Source organism: Pholcus phalangioides, unplaced genomic scaffold (genome assembly GCF_987345545.1).
Source record: "Pholcus phalangioides strain wild (caught in Gottingen) unplaced genomic scaffold, Ppha-v1.0 ptg000004l_1, whole genome shotgun sequence".
NCBI classification, from domain to species: domain Eukaryota; kingdom Metazoa; phylum Arthropoda; class Arachnida; order Araneae; family Pholcidae; genus Pholcus; species Pholcus phalangioides.
In genome coordinates this window covers 2,770,159-2,790,992 of record NW_028301597.1, presented here as the reverse complement: position 1 = coordinate 2,790,992, position 20,834 = coordinate 2,770,159, and the positions used below count along the sequence as shown (strand labels likewise).

Here is a 20,834-nt window from a genome sequence, read left to right as displayed (position 1 = left end):
TGCCAGAACCAGAGGCATATGCAGGGAAAGGAGCACAGGGAGCCAGTGTCCTAAACCAACCAAAAATTAGAAAACACTGATGAAAAAAAATTGAAATATCAAAAGAAAATGTCTTTGACGAGGTATTTTAACCAATTCCTATTAATTTAAATGATTTTTTAACCCTTAACTGACATGGTGGGGTCTTGCCACCCCTTGAGAAAGAATACATCTGGACCAGGGTTTAAGCTGGATAAAAAAATTCCTTTCGCGACAAAGCGAAAATTGGGGGGGGGGGGTGGAAGCTTTAGCAAAATGCTGAAATTCTAATGTAATGTTTGATGGTTGGACGTCTCGTTGCGTACCTCCTGTACGTATTTTTACGAAAGTGGCTGCTACTTTTTACGCATTCTACGATTTTCTTTCGCATTTTTTGCAAAAAATGCGACCGTAACTTAAACCCTGATCTGGACCATTTTATTTTACAGTACCTTTCAAGCGTGTTGTTTATAAGTGTTTTGACAAAGATTTATGTTACTCTACATGATTTATCAAAGTTTCCGTAGGGTCAAAATGACCCTACACCATACCACTTTCGTGTTTTTTGTCCGGCAGGCAGGGTTCAGAATGAAATGGTGTATCGGATGAGCATGTTTTCTGAAAAGCTGTTTCAAATTAATGGTGAAACATCGGATATCTGAGATGAGGATAATATTGTTAGTGAAGTGTACGCAAGATCTGTGATTTAAACATGATATTGTGTTTCTACAATGTAGACTAATTTTGGATGCTTGTGAAAAAATATAGTAAATATTTTAATTTTTAGATGTTTTATTTTCTTAGTATATTTTGATCATATCTGTTCATTTTTTAATCATTAGCATTGTGTTCAAGAAATTTAGTATATAATTTTAAAAAATTCTCAAAAAAGTCATGTATCCCTCCATTTATTTTGAATGTGTCTTAAAAGACCATTTTTGAGAAAATTAAAGAAATTTAGTGAATTAATTGATACATGAAGTCATGTAAAAACCCATTGCTTTATGAAATTTTTTTTAAGATTTCTAAAATGCATTAATACTCACTGGGGTTAAAATGGCACCACGATGCCAGTTAGGCACAGAATTTTTATACTAGTTAAGGGTTACAGAGTGGTAACTCAAAATTTCTTGGGAAGTTTTTCCTGCGTATGCCCCTGGCCAGAACTCGATACTCTGTCCATGTCTGATGCCAAATATTTCCTTTGCTTCAACCTCTACAATCTTTCACTTGTCAAACACCGCTATTCAACTTCAATAAACCTGTCTTGACGTCCACTGTCGATTTTCGGTGACATTGTGAGTAAATCAGTGCCAAATAGAGGAAACTGCAGCTCCAGAAGGCATGAGAGTAGGTAGATCCCATTTATTCACACAGGAGCTGATCACACCCCCTGTCTGAAGGTAGCCTTACACATACAATTAATTTTTGTCAGAGAGCAAAAAAAATTCATGTTGGAAAACAAAAAATGACACAAAGACTCTGCTTCATCACAAATTTATTTCATTGCAGTCTTCAAATTCATATGATGGTCAATGCACAGCTATTATATTTCTTATCATTATTCCCTCGCCATGCTGCAGACTAGGACACAGGATAGGAAAGCAACACAATTGTTTGTCACATTCAATAACAAATAATTCCGCACGTAAACAATGCACAGCACATCAAAATGCTACCTGCACAGAAGACCATTTCATTTAAATTAATAAAAAAATTGACATTATACATATATATATACGCAAGGTGAAGTAAAAATCCACACCTAAAATCACCCTCAAAAATACTCTTGAACGAGAGGGAGAAAAAAAACCACCCAAATTTTACAAGGGGGGTGGAGGCTACAAATTTATTTTTAGTTTTTGTGATTTTCCCCCACAGAGAAAAAATTTTAATTCATTTAGAAATTGCAAGACGATATACAGCTCAACTAAATAAGACATTTTCAACCACCCAAATTAAAAACCCCTTTTAAGAATTACTGCAAAGCTTGCCATTGAAATTAATACTGTATATGAGATAATATGTGTAACTGAAGCAGATCGGTTTACAAAACTTGCTCGAATTAAACTTTTGTTTGTTTGTATTCTTTTACGAGTTGAGTTTCAAAAGTAGGAATTCCACTGCCGCTGCCAAGTTCGAGAAGGTTCACTTCGTGCACAGATTTTCAGTAACGATTTCTGCACTTCGTCTCTAAGTTTTTAGTCCATCAGTACTATGCGCTTTTCATTGGTGCTGCTGCTGTTGAATTTGTTGTGGCCTGAAGTTACCGCCCCTGTTGTTCCCACGAATATTTCCATTGCTACGACCTGACAATGTATACAAAATAAACAACTTCAGAGTCTGATAGAGATTAACTGTATGAAAATTTCACTATTTTTGAGGAAAAATTGTCATAGCATATGAAAATATCATTCACTGATAATAAAACATAGGTGCCAATTCCCAGACTTGAAAAATCTGTAGTTTGTAATGTGATGAATAGTAACCATATGACCCATTTTCCCAGATATTGTGGCTGCCCATTTTTTTTTTTTTCATTTTTTTTTTTGATAAAGACCAGTTTTTTCAATGAAGCCTATTTGAATTTTTGTTCTTCACTGAAATCAACGATAAAGTTATTTTTCCAAACTATAAATTATGTTATGATGATTGCGGGTAGGGTAGGACTGGGTGGGGTCTAATGCTCTGGGCACTAGGTTTACTCCTTTTCTGCAAAACGTGGGATGGAGGGGATGCTAAAAAGAATGCTAGCCCCAGGCGAGTTTTCATTTCTAGCTACAGCCCTGATAATTATTGACTAAAAGCTACAAAATTGGAATTGGCACCCATAATGACATATCAAGAAACAAACGTTGATCATAATTTTTTAGAAAAAAAAATTTTTGATTTTTCTACTTGCATCTATTCATCTAATTTTTTTACCATCAATTTTTTTTTCCAAAATAATTTTTTTAATACTTGTCTTAGTTCTACCCTCTTGGAATAAAAAAAACTGATAAAATATACAGCAACACAATCTGCACCAAGCAATTCAGATGTTATGATATCATATATAATATGTAAGTTATTTTCAGGAAATTTTTATCTGGTGAAATAATTGAGAAGGAAGAAAGAAAGCAACTTTAAGCAATCTTGTTTTTGTTTTCTTTGTCCATTAATAACTATAGTTATTATGGACTGGGAAAGACTTTAAAAGTCTAATTACTTACGTTCATGGAAAAATTACGTTTTTTTTCGGGGGGGGGGGGGAATTAAAGAGTCGTTTCACGAAAGTTTGAAAAATTTCAGTACTTGAAATTATACAGAACCTCATCAACCTATGAAGACTGTGATACACACAAAAATGTTTTTTTTATGTTGGGAAAAAAAAAAAATTTTTAAACGATCTGTAAAAAATAAGGCATTTCAATCATTCTACTATAGGGAATGATTCAAAACTCAACGTAAAAACTTTTAGTGGAGGTAGAAAACAGAAAAATAAAACAATCACATAGGAATGTATGACCAGAAACCCCAACCTGATCAGCTGGGGGATAAACAAAGATGCAGAAATGGGAAGGCAATAATGGATGGAAAAACTTTTGATTTAGCGATACTTTACACATGTAAAGTTTCACAATGAGTGTTTAAAAGTTCTTACCATCCACAGTTATGCACAAAAGAAATTTATGATACATTCCTATGTGATTCCGTTTTGTGTTTTCTACCTTCCCTAAAAGCTTGTACGTTGAGTTTTGAATCACCATGTATATGCCAGCAGCACATGAGAAATGTTTGATAAGATTTCATTACTGGAAGGTGATGTTTGCATATGTGAATATATGTACTATTTTGAACATATATATCATTACATATATGCTGTGGATAGTTATACACAGAAAGTTATGGTAATTTTTATGAATTTATGATTTCTTCTATAATTTAAGAAATGTTTTGTGTCAACCAAGCTCAATGAAGTTTAGCAAGAGATTCTAACTTATGTTTTTCAATATGGATAAAGAGCAAATTATCTGGTTTTGAGAACTTGCAGATTAACAAGAATAACATACTTCAATGTTGTTGCAATAAAGCTTTTATGTCTGCAGAAATGAGCATGTATAATCAATTGAGCAGATCTGAGAGTACTGTAAGGCAATTAGGAACACGCATGCATTAAGAATATGTATACTCACCACGTGGTCCGCCTCTTCTAAAGTTTCCACCTTGGTAATAATTATTTTGGTAACCACCTACCAAAAAATAAAGTATAGTATCAGTAAAGATCCAAGTTTATATGCTATTATACATATCAAAATTTAATTTATGAGATTTATATAATTTCATTTGGAAAGTTTAATTTAATATTTTCATATGATAAGAGTAACTTTTAGGAATGAATTAATCTCATATGTTGAGAGGTGCTGCTTTCCAAATCAGTATGTTCTGTGACATATTCCACAGTTTTCCGTACAATCTGCGATATAATTTTAAGAAAATAAGGAAAAAATGTGTTCCCTCAACTTTTATGAGAATTTTTACTGCAGTACATTTTCAGTCAGCTGAGGGCTTATTGCAAAACAATGCAAAGCATTCTGCTCTAAGAATATCACTTCATATGAAAACCTGATTTACATTTAAACATCTTCGATCATCATGCAGAATATTTCATTTCAGATTTCAGGATATCTTTCTAGACCAGCGATTCTCTACCTTTGGAAGCCTGCGGCTCTGTAAATCTCTTTTACGTAAGTGAAAAGCAAGGTCAAGCACACAACTAATGAGAAATAGAAAAAATTAAATTCTGCACGGCCCGGTGTGACTACTGTTAGGGTCCGGTATTGGGCCGCAGTCTGGCGGTTGAGAAACTGTTCTAGACAACCCACAATTCTGGTCTACTGCTATCGAAGCAATTTACAACAAATTTCTTAACAGTAAATTCAAGATGATTATTTTTGTTCTACATAAAAATTCTATGAAGAATTTTACATTGCAGACAAAGGCATATGTGTAATTTTTATCCTTACCTCTGCCATAACCACCTCTACCTCTATAAAATCCCCCAGATGATCCTCTGGGTCGTCCTCTCCCCCTATAACCTCGTTGATAATTATTCTGCACTGTAAAACCTTAAAGAACATTAATAAGTTATGACAAAGAATCTCAAATATTAAGTATAAGAAATAGGAGAAGCTTCATAATAAAAGAATGACAAAATTGTTCTTTATAATGTAGTAGCCAGGGGTCTGTCCAACAAAGATTTGGGTCAGTTTGCTGAACCCTTCACAAAATTAGAGATCTGAAAACGGACTTTCACAAAATATAAATCAAAGTTAGTCAATGAAACCAAAATTTGGTGTTTTATTTCTTTTGTGATAAATTCATTAGATTTCACTTCCCACAAAATTCTTTATTTTTTACAAAATGAATGACCACAAAAATAAGAAAAATTTTCACAAAAACAGGACCGTAAAAAAAGTCTGGACAGACCCCTGGTAATCCCCTTCCCCACATCATATTTTGCATGTACAGAAACAATGAAAGGGGAAGACATACAATGAAAGCTGATGCATCTGATGAAAGAGATATTTCAGGTTTCTACATAAAATTTCTTAACAGCGGTTCTACAAAAACACAAACTATCTAAATATGCCATATAACAAGGTGGAGTATAATGAGCAAAGTCTGTATTATGATACAGACTTTGCACAAATCATGCAAACGTCAAAAACTCAAATCATTTGTATGATTATATGATTGGGATGAGATTTAAAAAAAAAATTGTATTACACCCCTATAAAAAAATATTCACATCACATCTACAAAGGAATCAGGAAATTTTCCATCAAACCCTCGAGAGAATATGGGAATGACGAGCCAAATTCAATTTTGTAGTAGCGTGACAGAATGGTAGGAGGCAGCACTGTTTTTTTAGGTATAGCTTAGTGGAAGAGTAACCTCATACCCAAGTATATAAATTCAGCATGTTTTCAGAGGGTAATAGTATTTCCATGTGAAAAATTCTGTCCACAGAGAGCAGGCAGAGCTTCAACATATTTGCATAACATGAAAATTGAAACATTTACCATCTTCACTTTAAAATATGGATGACAAATGACAGCACCAACAAGAATTAAACAAGTGCTACACACACTCTGGCAATAAATACGTTAGAGCCACGCATATACACACAACACATTCCTGCATCTACCTATTAGTCACAACTTCTACCGAGGCACTCAATCTTCAGAATAGAGCATCTTGAAATTGAATGTCTTTGAATGTAGTTTTTTTCTTCAAGTGATAAACAATGGAACCATCAGGAATTGTGCATGTCCCCGTTAAACAAGCATTACTTACATTAATGAGAAGAGTTTTGTATCATTTTTATTCACAAATAACTAATTTTTCCTCATGAAACCAATAAAAAACTTCTAAATGTTCTATTTTACATAACAAAGATATAGAAACTCTTTTAAAACAAATGTACATCTATCTATGCATGAAAATTTGAAAAAAAATTCATAGATTAAAAATATCAAGATAAAAGGCCACCTTCGCTATCCTCAGGTTTTTCCCCATTGGGCTGTGCAGATGATTCTGGTCCAGAAAGATTACCATTGATTCCAGCATGCTGAGGGGGAAAAGTTTAAAAAAAAAAGCTATGTAATTTGAAAATTAAAGCTACAAACACTCAAAATTCATATAATGAAGGGGAATAATAGTCTAGATGATCAGCAATTCTGAAACAAACTGCAAGATTTTATAACAATTTTAACGATATTACAGTAAATGGCGATGCCTTAAACTGTTATCAAACATGTGAGAACATCAGAACTAGATTGAAAAATTTTGAACTGCTTATTAAAAGTATCTACAGTTACTGCTAAATTTTGCAAACCTCAACTTTAAGAACAGATAGTTTTTGCAATAGGTACTTATGCAGTTTGTCTTGGCAGAATATCTCTTTCACAAGTGAAAGTAGTAGTAAGTTCAACCAGTAAAGATTGAACCAGTTTCAAACCCCCTTAAAACCTGACAGCATTTTTCGGTATAATAGGTGGATATTATAGCACACAACCTGCGCTACCTCAATCAATATAGCTTAAAAGTTAGTGAAGAGAAACTTCAAGTTCAAAACCAACAAAGTAATAAATAGCAATTTTCAACACAATTGCTGCTCTTATTAAAAATATTAACGAGCTGAAGGTATTCATATAAGAAAAACACATAGCTCATGTCATATAATAACCTACCTCATCAATAGCCTCATCATTTTCTTCTATTTTCAAAGAGTCTTCTGCAACAGTGACAGAATTTGTCACAGTTGAACTAACAACTGCTGGAGCAACTGCCACATGCATAGGTACTACAGTGCTAGTCTGGGTACTTGCTGCTGCTGGTGACAAAGTAACAGCTAATGGAGTAATATGTGTTGGAAGAGGTCCATGATGCATGGTAACAGATGCATAAGGTGGCATGATAACATGTTGCATCACAGCATAACTCTGGTTAGTGTACGTCTGAGTTGGTATTGGATGGTTTGGATCAAAATCTGAATGTTGAATCGAAGACGAAAGCACAGGCTGTATGCCCCTCTGTACAGTGCCTTGGGTCTGCTGATCTGACTGTGGTTGTACTGGACACGGTTGAATGTCTTGCGTTGTTGGTGTCACATGTTCTGGTGTGGTACTAGTCTGAATTTGTTGAAACTGGGGTGCCACTTGACTGAATCCAAGAGCTGCTGATGGTGGAGTTACTTGATGCACAGCAACAACTGCAGGATCCATGTGGGGAGCTAAATTTATTCATTAAAATTAATCTACTAAGAATTTCATAATGTATCACAAGCAAAGAAAAATTAAAATCTATAAATCTGAGTATAGATAAGCATTGATAACAGGAACTTAATCGCAGCGAGATATATTAAATTATGAAGTTGTAGCCTTTTAAAGAAATTAATCTTCTATCGCTTCCCTCTCGCACAAAAAAAATTATTTCCCAAAACCAAGTAAGAACAAAGGTTTTGCACACATTTTTGTAAAAATTTACAATTCAAAATTATTTAGAACCTAATTTTCTGACAAGGAAAAAAATTGTCTCAAAATCTTCTTACATATACACAGCACAACATAAAATAATCATGGAGACAAATGTCACTTACAAAACAATACCCAATTTACATTGTTCTGTCAAACACCTGACATTTGTTTACCTAGATTTTAGGAAATACTAGCCAAGTTCTGTTCTATGAAGCAGAGTACCCCCCCCCCCCATTTCATATGTTGGCCAGGAATAACTGCAGTTTTGATCGCAATTTTTACCAAAGGCAGGTGTGTTGCCAAATCTTTATGCCAATAAATCAATATCTACATGTATTTGCATGCAAAATTATATCCTGACTTCAGTGGTTATTTTCATTCCCACCAATCACATACCTTCAGGGGGTGAGGTATTGCTAAATTTAAAATACATCCAGACTGCTTTCCTCAAAATAGTTTTAAAAAGAACAATTAAAACATCCCCTATATCTCAACACCTTTCTACAATCTTGCCCCAACAATCTTCATTTGAAAGGGGGAAAGCTAAATTAAATGAAAAAAAATTCAACCTATCATAACCAATAATGGTCTGGAAAGCGGTTAACCCTCAGAGTGCTCCCTTGTGAATAGAGCTGTGTGTAATAGGCTGCTGAACTGCTTATTGATTTGTGATTCAAGAGGGAAGATTTTTCATTAACCCCTTAACTACAGACGAAATCTTACATGATCCGCTTCCCAGTGCCCCCTTTTTCAATCGCAGAGTTAAGACACATAAATATGCCTATATGGCAGTTAATACAAAGACTCAGTAAGGTGATTATATATGTTCATGGCAGTTAAAGGGATTAACATAAAGAAAAACATATTTAAGACTATTTATGCAGTTTAAGGGCTAAATAATCAAACTGAAAATTATTTTTTGTTCATTGCAAAATATAAAAATGGCTCACTATCTAATTCTATCTGTGATTCTTGCAAAAAATTGAAGCTGCTCTGAGAAGCCAAAACATCTTGCAGTGATCCATTATGGTTAACATATGTTCCTTCTTGAGATGGAGCTGGTTCAGCAGCTTCAAACTTCTCATTCGGCTGAACTGTTTCTGGAACTGGTGCATCAGAAACAACCTAAAATAAAATATAAAATATTTTTTTGAAATGTATGCCAAAAAATTACTATCATTATTGAAATCTAAAGAACCAGATACAAAAATAGCAACTATTTCATATTCAGTGAAATGCCTATATAACGACACTCAAGGGACTGGAGAAAGATATCGTAAAGGGAGTCGTCATTATAGATGGAACATATTAGCATCATAAAAAGTGCATCATGAGTCAGTGGTCTCATGATCAGAGAATTATACAGGTGACTATTATTGTAGAGGGTATCATAATACAGAATTTTCACTGTAATAGTAATCACCTTTTAGTTGCAAAATCCATCAAATATCTGGTCATGTAATAACTAAATTTTATACAAATTAGTAGCTTAATAGACAAAATTCAAGAAAATATGCAAAATCTGTAATGAGAAGGTGAATAGATTTTACAAATGTACATAAAATTACTAAACATCTGTGTCAAGTTGCTCGTTCAATTTGATTTGAATGATAAACTTCATCTGTCCAGTTTGTTTAAAATGCTTATGTGAAATACAGCAGAATCGCTCTCATATAGTTTTCCTTGATCCAAACAGTTTAAGGCTAATTTTCTTGAACCAGCCGTAAAAATAACCTGATTTCATATTTGATGTTTCAAGCTGTCTTATTATTACTATAATATGTATGTTGTAGGTTTCTATTCACTACAACATTTCTGTTTATAATTTGTTAGTCGCCTCTTTAAAAATTCATGGAGGCCATAGATTGGCCTCCATGTTCACACGATCTTACTGCCTGGGACTACTTTCTGTAGGACAGAATTGAACGACACTGCTTTCCGGAACAATCTTGCAACATTGGGCTAGCTTCAAGATTTCATCTGAGGCATGTACATCCGTTTCTGTTAAAACACCACAGAGGGTGACAGAAAATTTCACTTTTTATTTGCTCTCTCTGTGCTGTGAAAGGTACACATTTTTAATATATTGCGATATGATTGCAGCGACTGCTATCAAAGGGTATTTTATAGCCTATTTCTCAGATTCTACTACAACTACAGTATACAGTACCACCTGTCTGCAACATTAATAACTAATTTTGAAACTACTGTATCAGATTTTTACAGGTTTTAAAATAAACATAGGCCCACCACTTGTTTTATTCTTCCATGGATCTCAGTTTCAGAGTTATTTCATTTTAAAATCAGGAAGTCCTTTATGGGACACCCTGCACAAGTGCTAAAAGAAATGTGCAACCATTTCTAAAATTCTTATCTTCCATTATGATAATTACACTCACATTTGTATCAACAGCCTCATTGGACATCACACTGTATGCATAATTACTTTCGCCATTTTCCACAGCAGTGTCCTCTGACAAGCTAGTTTTCTTTACTTCAATAATGCTGGTTTCCTCAGTTTCTGGCATTTCATCTGCAGATTCCTCTTCAACACATTCTGGAGATTTTGTGAAGTAGCCAGACTCCTTCAATGCACGAAGTAGTTCCTTCACTGCCTTGTCTTTAGCAACAGTCAAAGAAAAATAATTTTCAGCAATTCTGAATCAAGATAAAATATTATTCAACTCATAGATTATTCATTAGATTATCAGACATTTACTGAAATGATTGAGATCTGAACCATAATCTCAAAGAATAAACAAGGAAAGTTTAATGAACATAAATATTAATCAACTATCTTTACAAATGTATAATACATGGTAAATGGGTATTGTAACTAATACCCACCCCCCCCCCCGAAATTCAGTCTTTCTATCCGAGATTTTACATTTGTGCATCAATGAGGCATGTGATGAAATAAAAACACAAAATTCATTTTTGTGTGTGTGTGTTTGCACTCCAACTCAGACTTTTAAGCTGAAAAAAGAATAAAAACTATGCTATATGCCCCTCAGGCTTGACAATACATTAACACATAATGCAAGGGCTATAACCGAGTGGGTGAATGAAAAAATTTGAATTTGACTGAGTAAGAAAAAGCCTTGATCACATACAGAGCAATTTTGGAATCATCATAGTTGAGTAGAGAGGTGTAAATACCAGTGTCAAAAATAAGTATGGAATTCAATTCCAAAAAATAATGTGTGGGCATACAATTTTTCAAAATATTGATTGATTATAATGATTGATAGACACATAGCATGCAAAAATTAAGCGAATATATATATAGTTAGACCTCAGTATAATGGCAATCATTAGCAATACCATCGTATTTAAAATATCACTTTTAACACTCTCCTGATATAATGGATCTGATAGCTGATCTACATTAGAAATGATAGTAGAAATCACTATAATCACTATACCCTCTGTAAATTATCATTATGGCTTTTGTTCTATTTTGAACAGGTGCAAGTGTTTTCTCCTCTTTCCTCTCCCTCCCTCCAACTGCAAGAATAACAAGCAAAATAGACCTCCAAAAGAAAAATACAATACTTTTCTAACTTGAATTAGACAAAAGGAAAAAAAATACTGATTTCAAACATCTCGTTTTTCCTGTTACCAAAATGTGAACAAAAGAAAGGTTGCATAAAATACTGCCTGCCAGTTGAGCTGACAAGAATGGAAGGAATGTTCAAGGGGTACTACTTTTACTTTCAAAAATCTTTGGGCTTATCATTGCCAAAATTTTAAGGCATTTAATGAGTTGGGTTATCTTGATGTGCCCAAAATACAAAATGTCAAGTTCTCATCAAACGCTGTTGCGGCGATTAAAAGTACCTGCTAGTGCAACGGGACGATTAACATGCAAGGTGCTTAATGCTTATAATTCTGTATCTAATTTGTTTATCTCAGGAACCCCCTCCCCCTAAAAGTTAAGGGCAATGGGACATTGCCTTGGAATTGAAGACACATGCTTGAAGCTTTGGTCCCTGCCAGTATAATTCACAAATTAGGTTTGTTCATTATTGTATCCAGCTCATAAAGTCATTTTTATTCAGACTCCTGGAGTGACGTTATATCCTACTAAGCTGATTGTATTGATAAAAACAAAAGTTTTGTAATGTAAAATGTATTTATCAAACAAACAGACAAGAGTGTCAACTGTCTAACAAAATTAAGTTATTTACAAGTCATCAAAATATGCTAGATGCCTTTTGAATGGAACAAATATTTAAAAAGATAAAAAGGGATACATGTAGTCCCAACAACTTCTTTGTTCTTTCCTTCCACTAAAAAAATTAAATTTTCAGCTAAAGCATGGAAGTGGCTTTCGATATCCGCTTGATCATTGGGTAAACTTGGTTCAATCAATTTGTAGAACTGATCAAGATGAGCAAGATCTTCTGGAGATACTTTCTGAAAAGAAAACAAATATATTTTATTAGACTTTTCACTACAGATGCATCTGCAAGGTTATGTTGCATTAAACAAATATATTAATACATAAAAATATAATCATCTATGAATGTCTAATAATGTGTGGAAAATTCCATACACAAAAAAATCACTGGAATTAAAATGTTTGATGAGCATTTTTTACACCCAGCAAATATGCTTTCTTGCCTTACAGAAATTTGCTTCTAACAATAAGATGTCACTTGGGTTCAAAACATTTAGATGTCTGTCTAGATATTTAATATAAATTGTTGCTGCCTGTTATATATAAATCGAACTTAAAAATACTGATCCATCAAGAAAAAAAAATTACATTGAACATCACATAAATGGCAAGACCCAAATATTAAAATATGAAACATGAGCCCATATAATAAATTAATAATAGGTGGACAATCTGGAATTTATATATTTTTTCTTCCTTTTTATCAATTATTCTCATTATTACTGTTTATAAGATGGCGACAGCAAGTTGTATGCTAAACATAGTGGTGTCAAGTCACATGTATTTAGCTAGAATATTTTGTATTTGAAAATAAATCTAGTTCTAAAATGTTGTTTCATAATTCCGGACTAGCAACCGCGAAGCCAAGTCCCAAAGAAATCAGCAGGCACATATTGTTGAGCGCCAATAGATTACAAAAAAAATTACCGGAGCTCCGTTTTCATCATTGCACAAGTCATTCCTCACATCTTCATTTTCTAGACAAGACAGAATATGCTTATAACAAAGAGCTTCTTGAAGTCTTTGAATTTCATGCTGCTGCCTTTCTATCTGCTCTTTCTTTGCCAATTTCTTCTGGATTCTAGCACTCTGAAAGGCAAAATGATATGATTTGATGTAAATCATAACATGTTTAATGTATTTGTTAATGTAATGTATGAACTTCTGTTAATAGGTCAATTATTTGCTTAAAACAAGTTCATAACTGCGTTCCAAATACTTGCACTACATCTTCATAATGAACATGAAAACTGACCATATATTTTAGAACATTTCAAGTTTTTATTTACTACATACCAGGACTTTACAAATCTAATAAAAAAAATTTAGGTGGCAGCCAGATGTCTTAGAGCCAAGCATGGTATGTTCCCAAGAAAAATAAATGTCCAGAGTAATATTTATTCAAATTTCTCAAGATGACAATGTTTATTCGATTTACCCCTTTGCACATCTGCAAATGTACTATCGTAAAATCAGCATATTTTTCATTATCGTCATTCGATTCTAATTTACCAACTGGGAGACCAATTTACCTATGGAAGGGGGGGGGTGTTAAATTCAGATTGATGATACGTCACATTATCAACAATTCTGACTGAAATCCAGAAATGTAATCTGGAAGTGCTAAACTATTGAAAGAAGAAATGAACTAAGTCACAGTTTCAATAGTTCATCACTAAATTATGAAATCACAAAAAATTTTGACATAGAACTCCACGAAAACAGTTTTAGTAAAACCTTCTTTCCCTCAAAATGAAGATTAGTACTGATTTTCTAGTTGTCATGGCAACTTGTCAAGCCCAGCTTTACGCTCTACTTATAAATTCACTATTATACTGGGATTACCAGTTGAGAACTCATTTCAAAATGCATTCGTTCTGACATTAGAATACAGACCATTAAAAAACAGGCTTTTACATTACAACAATATAATTCAACAGGACATTTTGTAAGCTGAACATTTTTTTTAACGTGCGAAATATACAACATACTTCTTGGTTGATTCCATTCAATGACTTGCTCAACTCTTTCGAATACTCCAGAAGCTCAACAACAGACTCATACTTGCTCACTGCCAACTGAAAATAAAAATCATCGTTTACTTTGTCAAAATCATCAATATTACACGATCAAGTCTATTAACAATAATAGGTGTGTATCTGGTCAGGTTCAGGACTGATACATTAAAAATAATTATATTGAATTGATATTTAGATGCTATATGATGCTGTTTAATACAGTCAGTTTTTACAATATTATGTTTTTCAAAAGAAAAACTAACACATCCACCACAAGCCTCTAAAATTATATTTTTCCAATAATTCTATCATGGTGGTGAACTGTTCATGATGTGTGAGAAATAATTACTAGTTACCTTTTGATCTTCATTCAACTCTTTGCCTTTCTCAACATCACTTCGATAATTGTCCAATTTTTGCTAAAAACGTTAAAAAAAATTATAATTCACTAATACACATTTTTCAGAAAATCTATTTAATTTGCATACATGCATTTCAATCGATTTTATTTAGTAGATTTTTAACATTTTAATTACATCCTACTTCCAAGATTTATAGTCTGAATTGTCATCACTGGTATGTGCAGCAATCCCACCCTGGTTCTTTGCCAATAAAAGAGTGTCCCCTAAAAATGATTTTGGGACACCTGTTTGTCCTGGTTATTTTTCTTTACATAATGAAACCAAATTATTTTCAAAACATTTAATTGTTTTTATTATGAAATTTGAAACTATCCTTATTTTTTGGTAGTTTCACATCAATTCACAGCCACTAATAAAGGTGGAATGTATATCTTGATGCACATCGTTATGCTACATCGAGGCTTGACAAATCCCAAGCACCAGAATGACTATAAAATCAGTATTAAATGTGATTACTAAATTAGAGTCTATGAATGACAGAAAATTTTCTAATTTCATGTCAGTGTGTTTTAGTAGAGAAAAATGATATACGGTCAAGGAAAAATTGGAAAAAACATTATTCAAGATAATTTTTCTCGATTTAAATCATTCTTGGCGCCAAAGAAATTTGGCTGGTGCCTACAATTGTTTTTAAATTTCTCAAGTGCTCGTGGCACATAGCAACCAGCTTGATACTGAAACTCGGGTCCATCCTTAGCAGATGCAGTTATTGGTGCGAAAACATTTTTTCATCCATTATCCTGGGTTTCCATCAACGAATTTATGTCCAGGTTTATAGGCCTATATCATAAATTTCAGAATTGGTCCCAGTTTTTCAGTTGCATGAAAAACTGGGACAAACATTTGTCGCATAACCTGATCACCCTAGCCCAATTCATTAGATATTTTCATTGCATTGCATAATTAATAATTTCCATTTCTTATAACCTAATACGACCCATATTATCCAAATTAGGCCGATTCAAGACTCTTTCTAAACTGTACAAAAATGAAATCGCATCTGACATTAAAATATTTTATTCCCCCTCGCCTCTGGCCTGCAGAACAAGAATTTCACCATATTAGCTCTTGTTTTTCAGATATTACCCTGTTAATGGTAGAAAAGTGCTTTACGTTTTATACTGTATGATGAAAAAAATTATAAGGACCATAGAACGATATACAAATGCGACTACATACAACTTACCCATTACTGGCTAATAGTGATGCTTGCTGGCTACTGTTAGTAAAAAATGCTCCTTTTGTCCAGTAAGAGAGCAGTGAAAAATGGAGTAGGCCAGACACAGCCTACATGCCAGATACAGATAAATGAACTATTGTGATGTATTTACGTTTGTCGTATTTTTATTTTTGTGTTTCTGTGTGTTTCCAGGGCATGACAAATGGGAAAAAAATTTAGGTGACAGAAAAATTTTTTAGGAACCAAGAATAATTTAAGTCTAGAGAAAAACTGTCCTAAATATTGTTTCTTTGACTTTTCCGGGACTTTTTACCCTTTTCAAACAACACACTGTCATGAAATAGAAGAATTTTGTATCACTCGTAGACTAATCTTAACAATCAAATACAGAAATTTTCAGGAGCCAATGAGCATGAGCCCAATTGAACATGGCCCAGGAGCCCAGGGCCAGATTTAGGTTTGATGGGACTTCAGGCTATTGAAGGTAATGGGGCCTGTTATATAGTAATGGGTGCAACTGCAGCTGTCCTTTCAATGACAAATTGCAATTTTTTTGTACTGAATATACAGGGTGATCTAAACAAACAGCTTGTTTAGGGGGTGATAGAACAACCTGTGAACCAAGAACATACCCAGGATCTGAACTAGAGGAGGGCAACTCACTGATACTAAATTGATACGTCTGTGCTGTGTGCCAATTACTGCACTTTGATTTCTCTTCTAGGGGAGGGGGGGGTGCAGCTACCCCCTCACTGGGTACGCTCATGCCCTGAACAAACATTTTTTGTCATGGAATATACAGTTGAACAGGAAACTTGACTTGAGGTGCAAACTGTAATAAATTACATTGGCAATGCATTAATGATACTAACTTTGACAATGAGGCTAATTGCGTATGCACTGCCCAGGAGATGGGCCAACAATAAGAAATCGAGAAAGAGAAGAGAGATCATGAGAGAAGGGTGACATGTGATGGGCTTGTCATACCTAATCGACAGAGATACATAAATTTCGCAAAAAAATTTGAAATCAGAAATTTCGCATTTATTTGCAGTGACAAATTACAAATGAAAAATTTCACATTCTTTCACAAAAAAGAAAAACCTCTTGAATAAATAAAACCTAATTCAAATCAAAAATTTTGCATTTAAAGAAAACCTGGCCGTATTACTGGAAAGTATTAAAGTACTTAGTTGAAATCTAACATTGCAATAATATCTCTACTTCCTCCTAAATTAATCTTATTTTTCAAATGGTGTTTATCATTGCATCTTCTCCCGAAATTTGAAAAAGCTGCATATACAGTTGAGTAAACTTATAACATAACCCGGATACATTTGCCGTGGATATAACATACGGTTGTGAAATCCTTAAAATTTAGCCTTCCCTTTTCTACCTCCGTTATAACATACTCTGCTTAAAGCATACACTGTGAATATAACAAACCAAAAAAATCTGGTTATAACATACAGCTAAGAAAACCCTAGAAAAATTATCAAAAACAGACTTTTCTGTACATTATTTATTGTATGTGGGTGATATTGACGTTTTCTCATAAAAAGACATTTTCCAGCATTTTCATTGCTGGAATAGTTACGTTTCTCATCAACAGATGACACTGAATAGTTTAATAATTTTAACATCATCTGTTGATGGCAAATAAAATTATTTTGGCAATAAAATATTTGACTAAATTTAACCTATACAAAACTATAGTCTCTACTTTTCGAATTATTGAATATTTTTGCTTCTTTTTATTACTTTATCTTTTATTGGTGGCGATGAGGAAAGAACAATTGTTGTAAATTGATTGGTGTGTGACGTGTATATAAAATTCATAAACATACGTGGGTTTTTCTGAATTTTTAAATTGAACAATACTGCCAACTTCAAAAGGTAAAAAAACCGTTAGTATAAACTCAAAAAAATCATTTACATTTCCAAAAACGTCTGCACTTGTTGTATATCTAGCGTTTTCTAATAAATTTTCAAAACATTTCAGATATCAATCAAAAAATATATCCTACTACATTATATTTCAATTATGTGCTGCATAAACTTATTTTGTCCACGACAATCTCAATAATGCATATATGTTATTGCTACGTAAGTTAATTTCAACGCCTCACTTATAACATACACTTCTGTTATTACATAAGCTTCTCGAATCACCTAGAGGCTATGTTATAATGGAACTGGACTGTATTTACATCGAACACAATGTTTGAGGGAAAGGAAGTGATGCTTGTGGTTCACTTTCAAGCATAAGTACAGAGCAAAATTACGATTTCTCACTTTATGATGTGTAACTTACCTAGAGTTCGCTAAAAGTAGTAGAAAAAAAATCAAATTTTAACATTTATTCATTAAAATTGGCAAATTTCACATTTATTGCAGTTATTTCATAAGTTTTGCATTTACCGCGGTTATTTCGTAAATATGAAATTTACGTATCCCTACTAATCGATTAAATCAAAAATTTAAATTTAGTTTCCCTGTTAAATTTTGGTTTTAGTTGGCGCAAGGACCACCAAGGTTATGCTGCGCCTAAGCATTTTAAAAATTTGTTTAGAAAAGGTAACAATTCTAAACTGCCTACTTCAATGTATTAAATGTAAAGATTTCCGCAATTCAGATACACACCAAGCAGAGCCACAATTTGGTAGGGGGCAGGCAGGTCTGATGACCCGGGCGATGGACTAAAGGAGGAAACTTTAAATTCGCCATTAAACTGCTCCTTTTACATTACACAGGACGATAAAATGTGCGCTTGCCCCAGATCACAAAGTCAGTGCCATCTTAAGGCATGGGCCCATCCGGGGGTCTCAAGAGAAAAGGGGCCTCACAAAAATGAGATCTGGTTGAAATTTTCAAGAATTTGCCTGGTAGGGCCTCAGAAAAATCACTTGGCCCGGGGGGCCATAATGCTCTTAAGACGGCCCTGATGCCAAGTTGGCAATGGACAGCTGGAGTTGGACATATAATGCCGCCCCCCCCCCACCATTACCTTCAATAGCCTAGGGTTCCATCAACGCTAAATCCAGCCCTGGGCCTGGTGCGTTCACCCTTTAAGCGGTTTTTAAAACTTTCCTGATCCGCAAATACAACTGACACACTGGAAATAAAAGCATGTTAAGAACCCCCGAGATATTTCGGGGGTGACCGAAATAAATCAGACCGAATTCCACGAGAAATCTCGTGATTGCCGCTGTAAGGGTCAAGGCAACACTGATCGGCTAGAGAATGAATGGATCTTGTTACAAGACCCTGGCTCGACGCGATTCGATCAGTCCCCATTAAACACACGCACAAAGAAAGAGGGGTCAACGGTTCGAATGCATTTATATACGAAGGGGAAATAGAAATCAGCGAGGGAAAATAACTGAAATGGATGCGTTTAATATGTGCACGTATTTTTAAAGAGATGGGTTAAGCCTAACCACGCTTTTCGTACGGGCGATTAATCGGCAGAGACGCACATTTTTTTTTCTTTTTGTCGCTGCGTCGTCAGGAAAAAAAAAAATTAAAACACAGATTAAGAACTCGCTCACTTTTCTCTTCTCCAAGTTCCTAACTTTCTTCTCCAGGGTGATGATGAACTGTTTGACGGCATCGGCAGCGTCGGATGAAGAAGCTAATTTCTCGATTTTGGCAGAGGCGGAAGGCATCCTTTCTTTGAAAACACTCTCTCGCTCGGTTCGGCTTGCAGACGGTCTTCTTGTCTTCTGCTGATGGCTGGCTGGCTGGGCTGCACGACCGACAAAAGAAGAGGGGGCCCCCTCTCTCTCTCTTTCTCTCTCCCGCTCTGGTAGTGAAGGCTTTCTCCTAAACCAAAAGATGATTTGTTTTGGTTTTTTTTGCAATGTTTCCGCTATGATGCCACCGCTGCTGCGCAAAAGGAAGGGCAAAAAACTAATCTTTGCGCATGTCAATGTCTTTTCTTTTTTATTTATTTAATAAATAAAGGTGATGAAAATCTCATTTGGACTTTCGTCTCCGTTTTTTACTTTCCTCCTGTCGTAAGGGGTACAGTTCGAGGGGGAAAAGCCACTCTTCTAAATCGAGGTTGCTCAACCTATTCGAAAGTGCGGGTACGTGTACGAGTGATCTGGAAATATGCACTACGGGCCGCTTAAGTTGTCTGGGAATGTCACACGAGACAATTAAGTGATGTGGAACTGCGCCGAGATCACTTCAGTAATGTGCCGCTTGAGTGATCTGTAAATGTACTGCGGGATTGTTTGAACGCTCTACAACTGCGCTGCTGGCAGGACCGTCTTAAGAGTGTCTTGGGCCTCTGGGCCAAGTGATTTTTCTGAGGTTTACTTATAAAATTTATTTGCTTACTCCGGAAAATTTCAACCACATCCATGGGCGCAGATACTGAGGGAGGCATTGCCCCCCAGCGTCAAAGGTGAAGTTGACTGGTCTAATGTATATATGAATTGACATCATTATCATCGTGCCTCCCAGAAATAATGACCTTGCCCCCCAGACTTCCGAGTCTATCTCCGCCTATGGCCACATCTCATTTTCGTAAGCCGGGCTGAGCCAGCACCTCCTAGAGAAGATAGAATACCTCATCCGCACAGGTTGCCATAAACGTCATTCAGACTACTTAGCAAGTTTGCTATATTTGGAAATTGAAACATACCATCCTATTTCGTTACTTCTTATTTTGGCGTAAAATCTTCCTGATTGGCTGTGCGGGCATAGAAATAGCCGATTCTGAGCCCGATCATTTCTTTTCCGCACAACGATGATACTGGGACGAGCAGGGAATTTTTTTCCCTGAAAAAAAAATATTCTGAGGGAAAATGGACTACTTACTAACGTCACAAGTAGCGTGCGGAGACCTTCTATCTGTAGGAAGTGCTGGCTGAGCCCATGCATGCGTTAAGACGGCTCTGGCTACGGGTCACCCAAGTGATCTGAAAATGTACCGTGGACCACTAAACAGGGTCATCTTTAGAGCATCCAGGACCCTCAGGC

The 20,834-nt window shown here is 34.8% G+C and overlaps 1 protein-coding gene across 1 annotated transcript; it reads right to left on the bottom strand.

Annotated features, from left to right (window-relative positions):
* Positions 1 to 1,499: 1,499 nt before the first annotated feature.
* LOC149086422 (caprin-1-like) lies at positions 1,500 to 19,671 on the bottom strand. The gene is made up of 12 exons (XM_089255531.1): positions 19,394 to 19,671; positions 14,597 to 14,659; positions 14,214 to 14,300; positions 13,150 to 13,311; positions 12,296 to 12,458; positions 10,439 to 10,659; positions 8,990 to 9,164; positions 7,254 to 7,795; positions 6,553 to 6,631; positions 5,025 to 5,126; positions 4,194 to 4,250; positions 1,500 to 2,327 (listed from the first exon to the last, which is right to left on the bottom strand). Exons 1-12 carry the CDS (start codon positions 19,508 to 19,510, stop codon positions 2,245 to 2,247), a joined length of 1,851 nt encoding a protein of 616 aa, XP_089111657.1. The 5' UTR covers positions 19,511 to 19,671; the 3' UTR covers positions 1,500 to 2,244.
* Between the last annotated feature and the right edge of the window lie 1,163 nt (positions 19,672 to 20,834).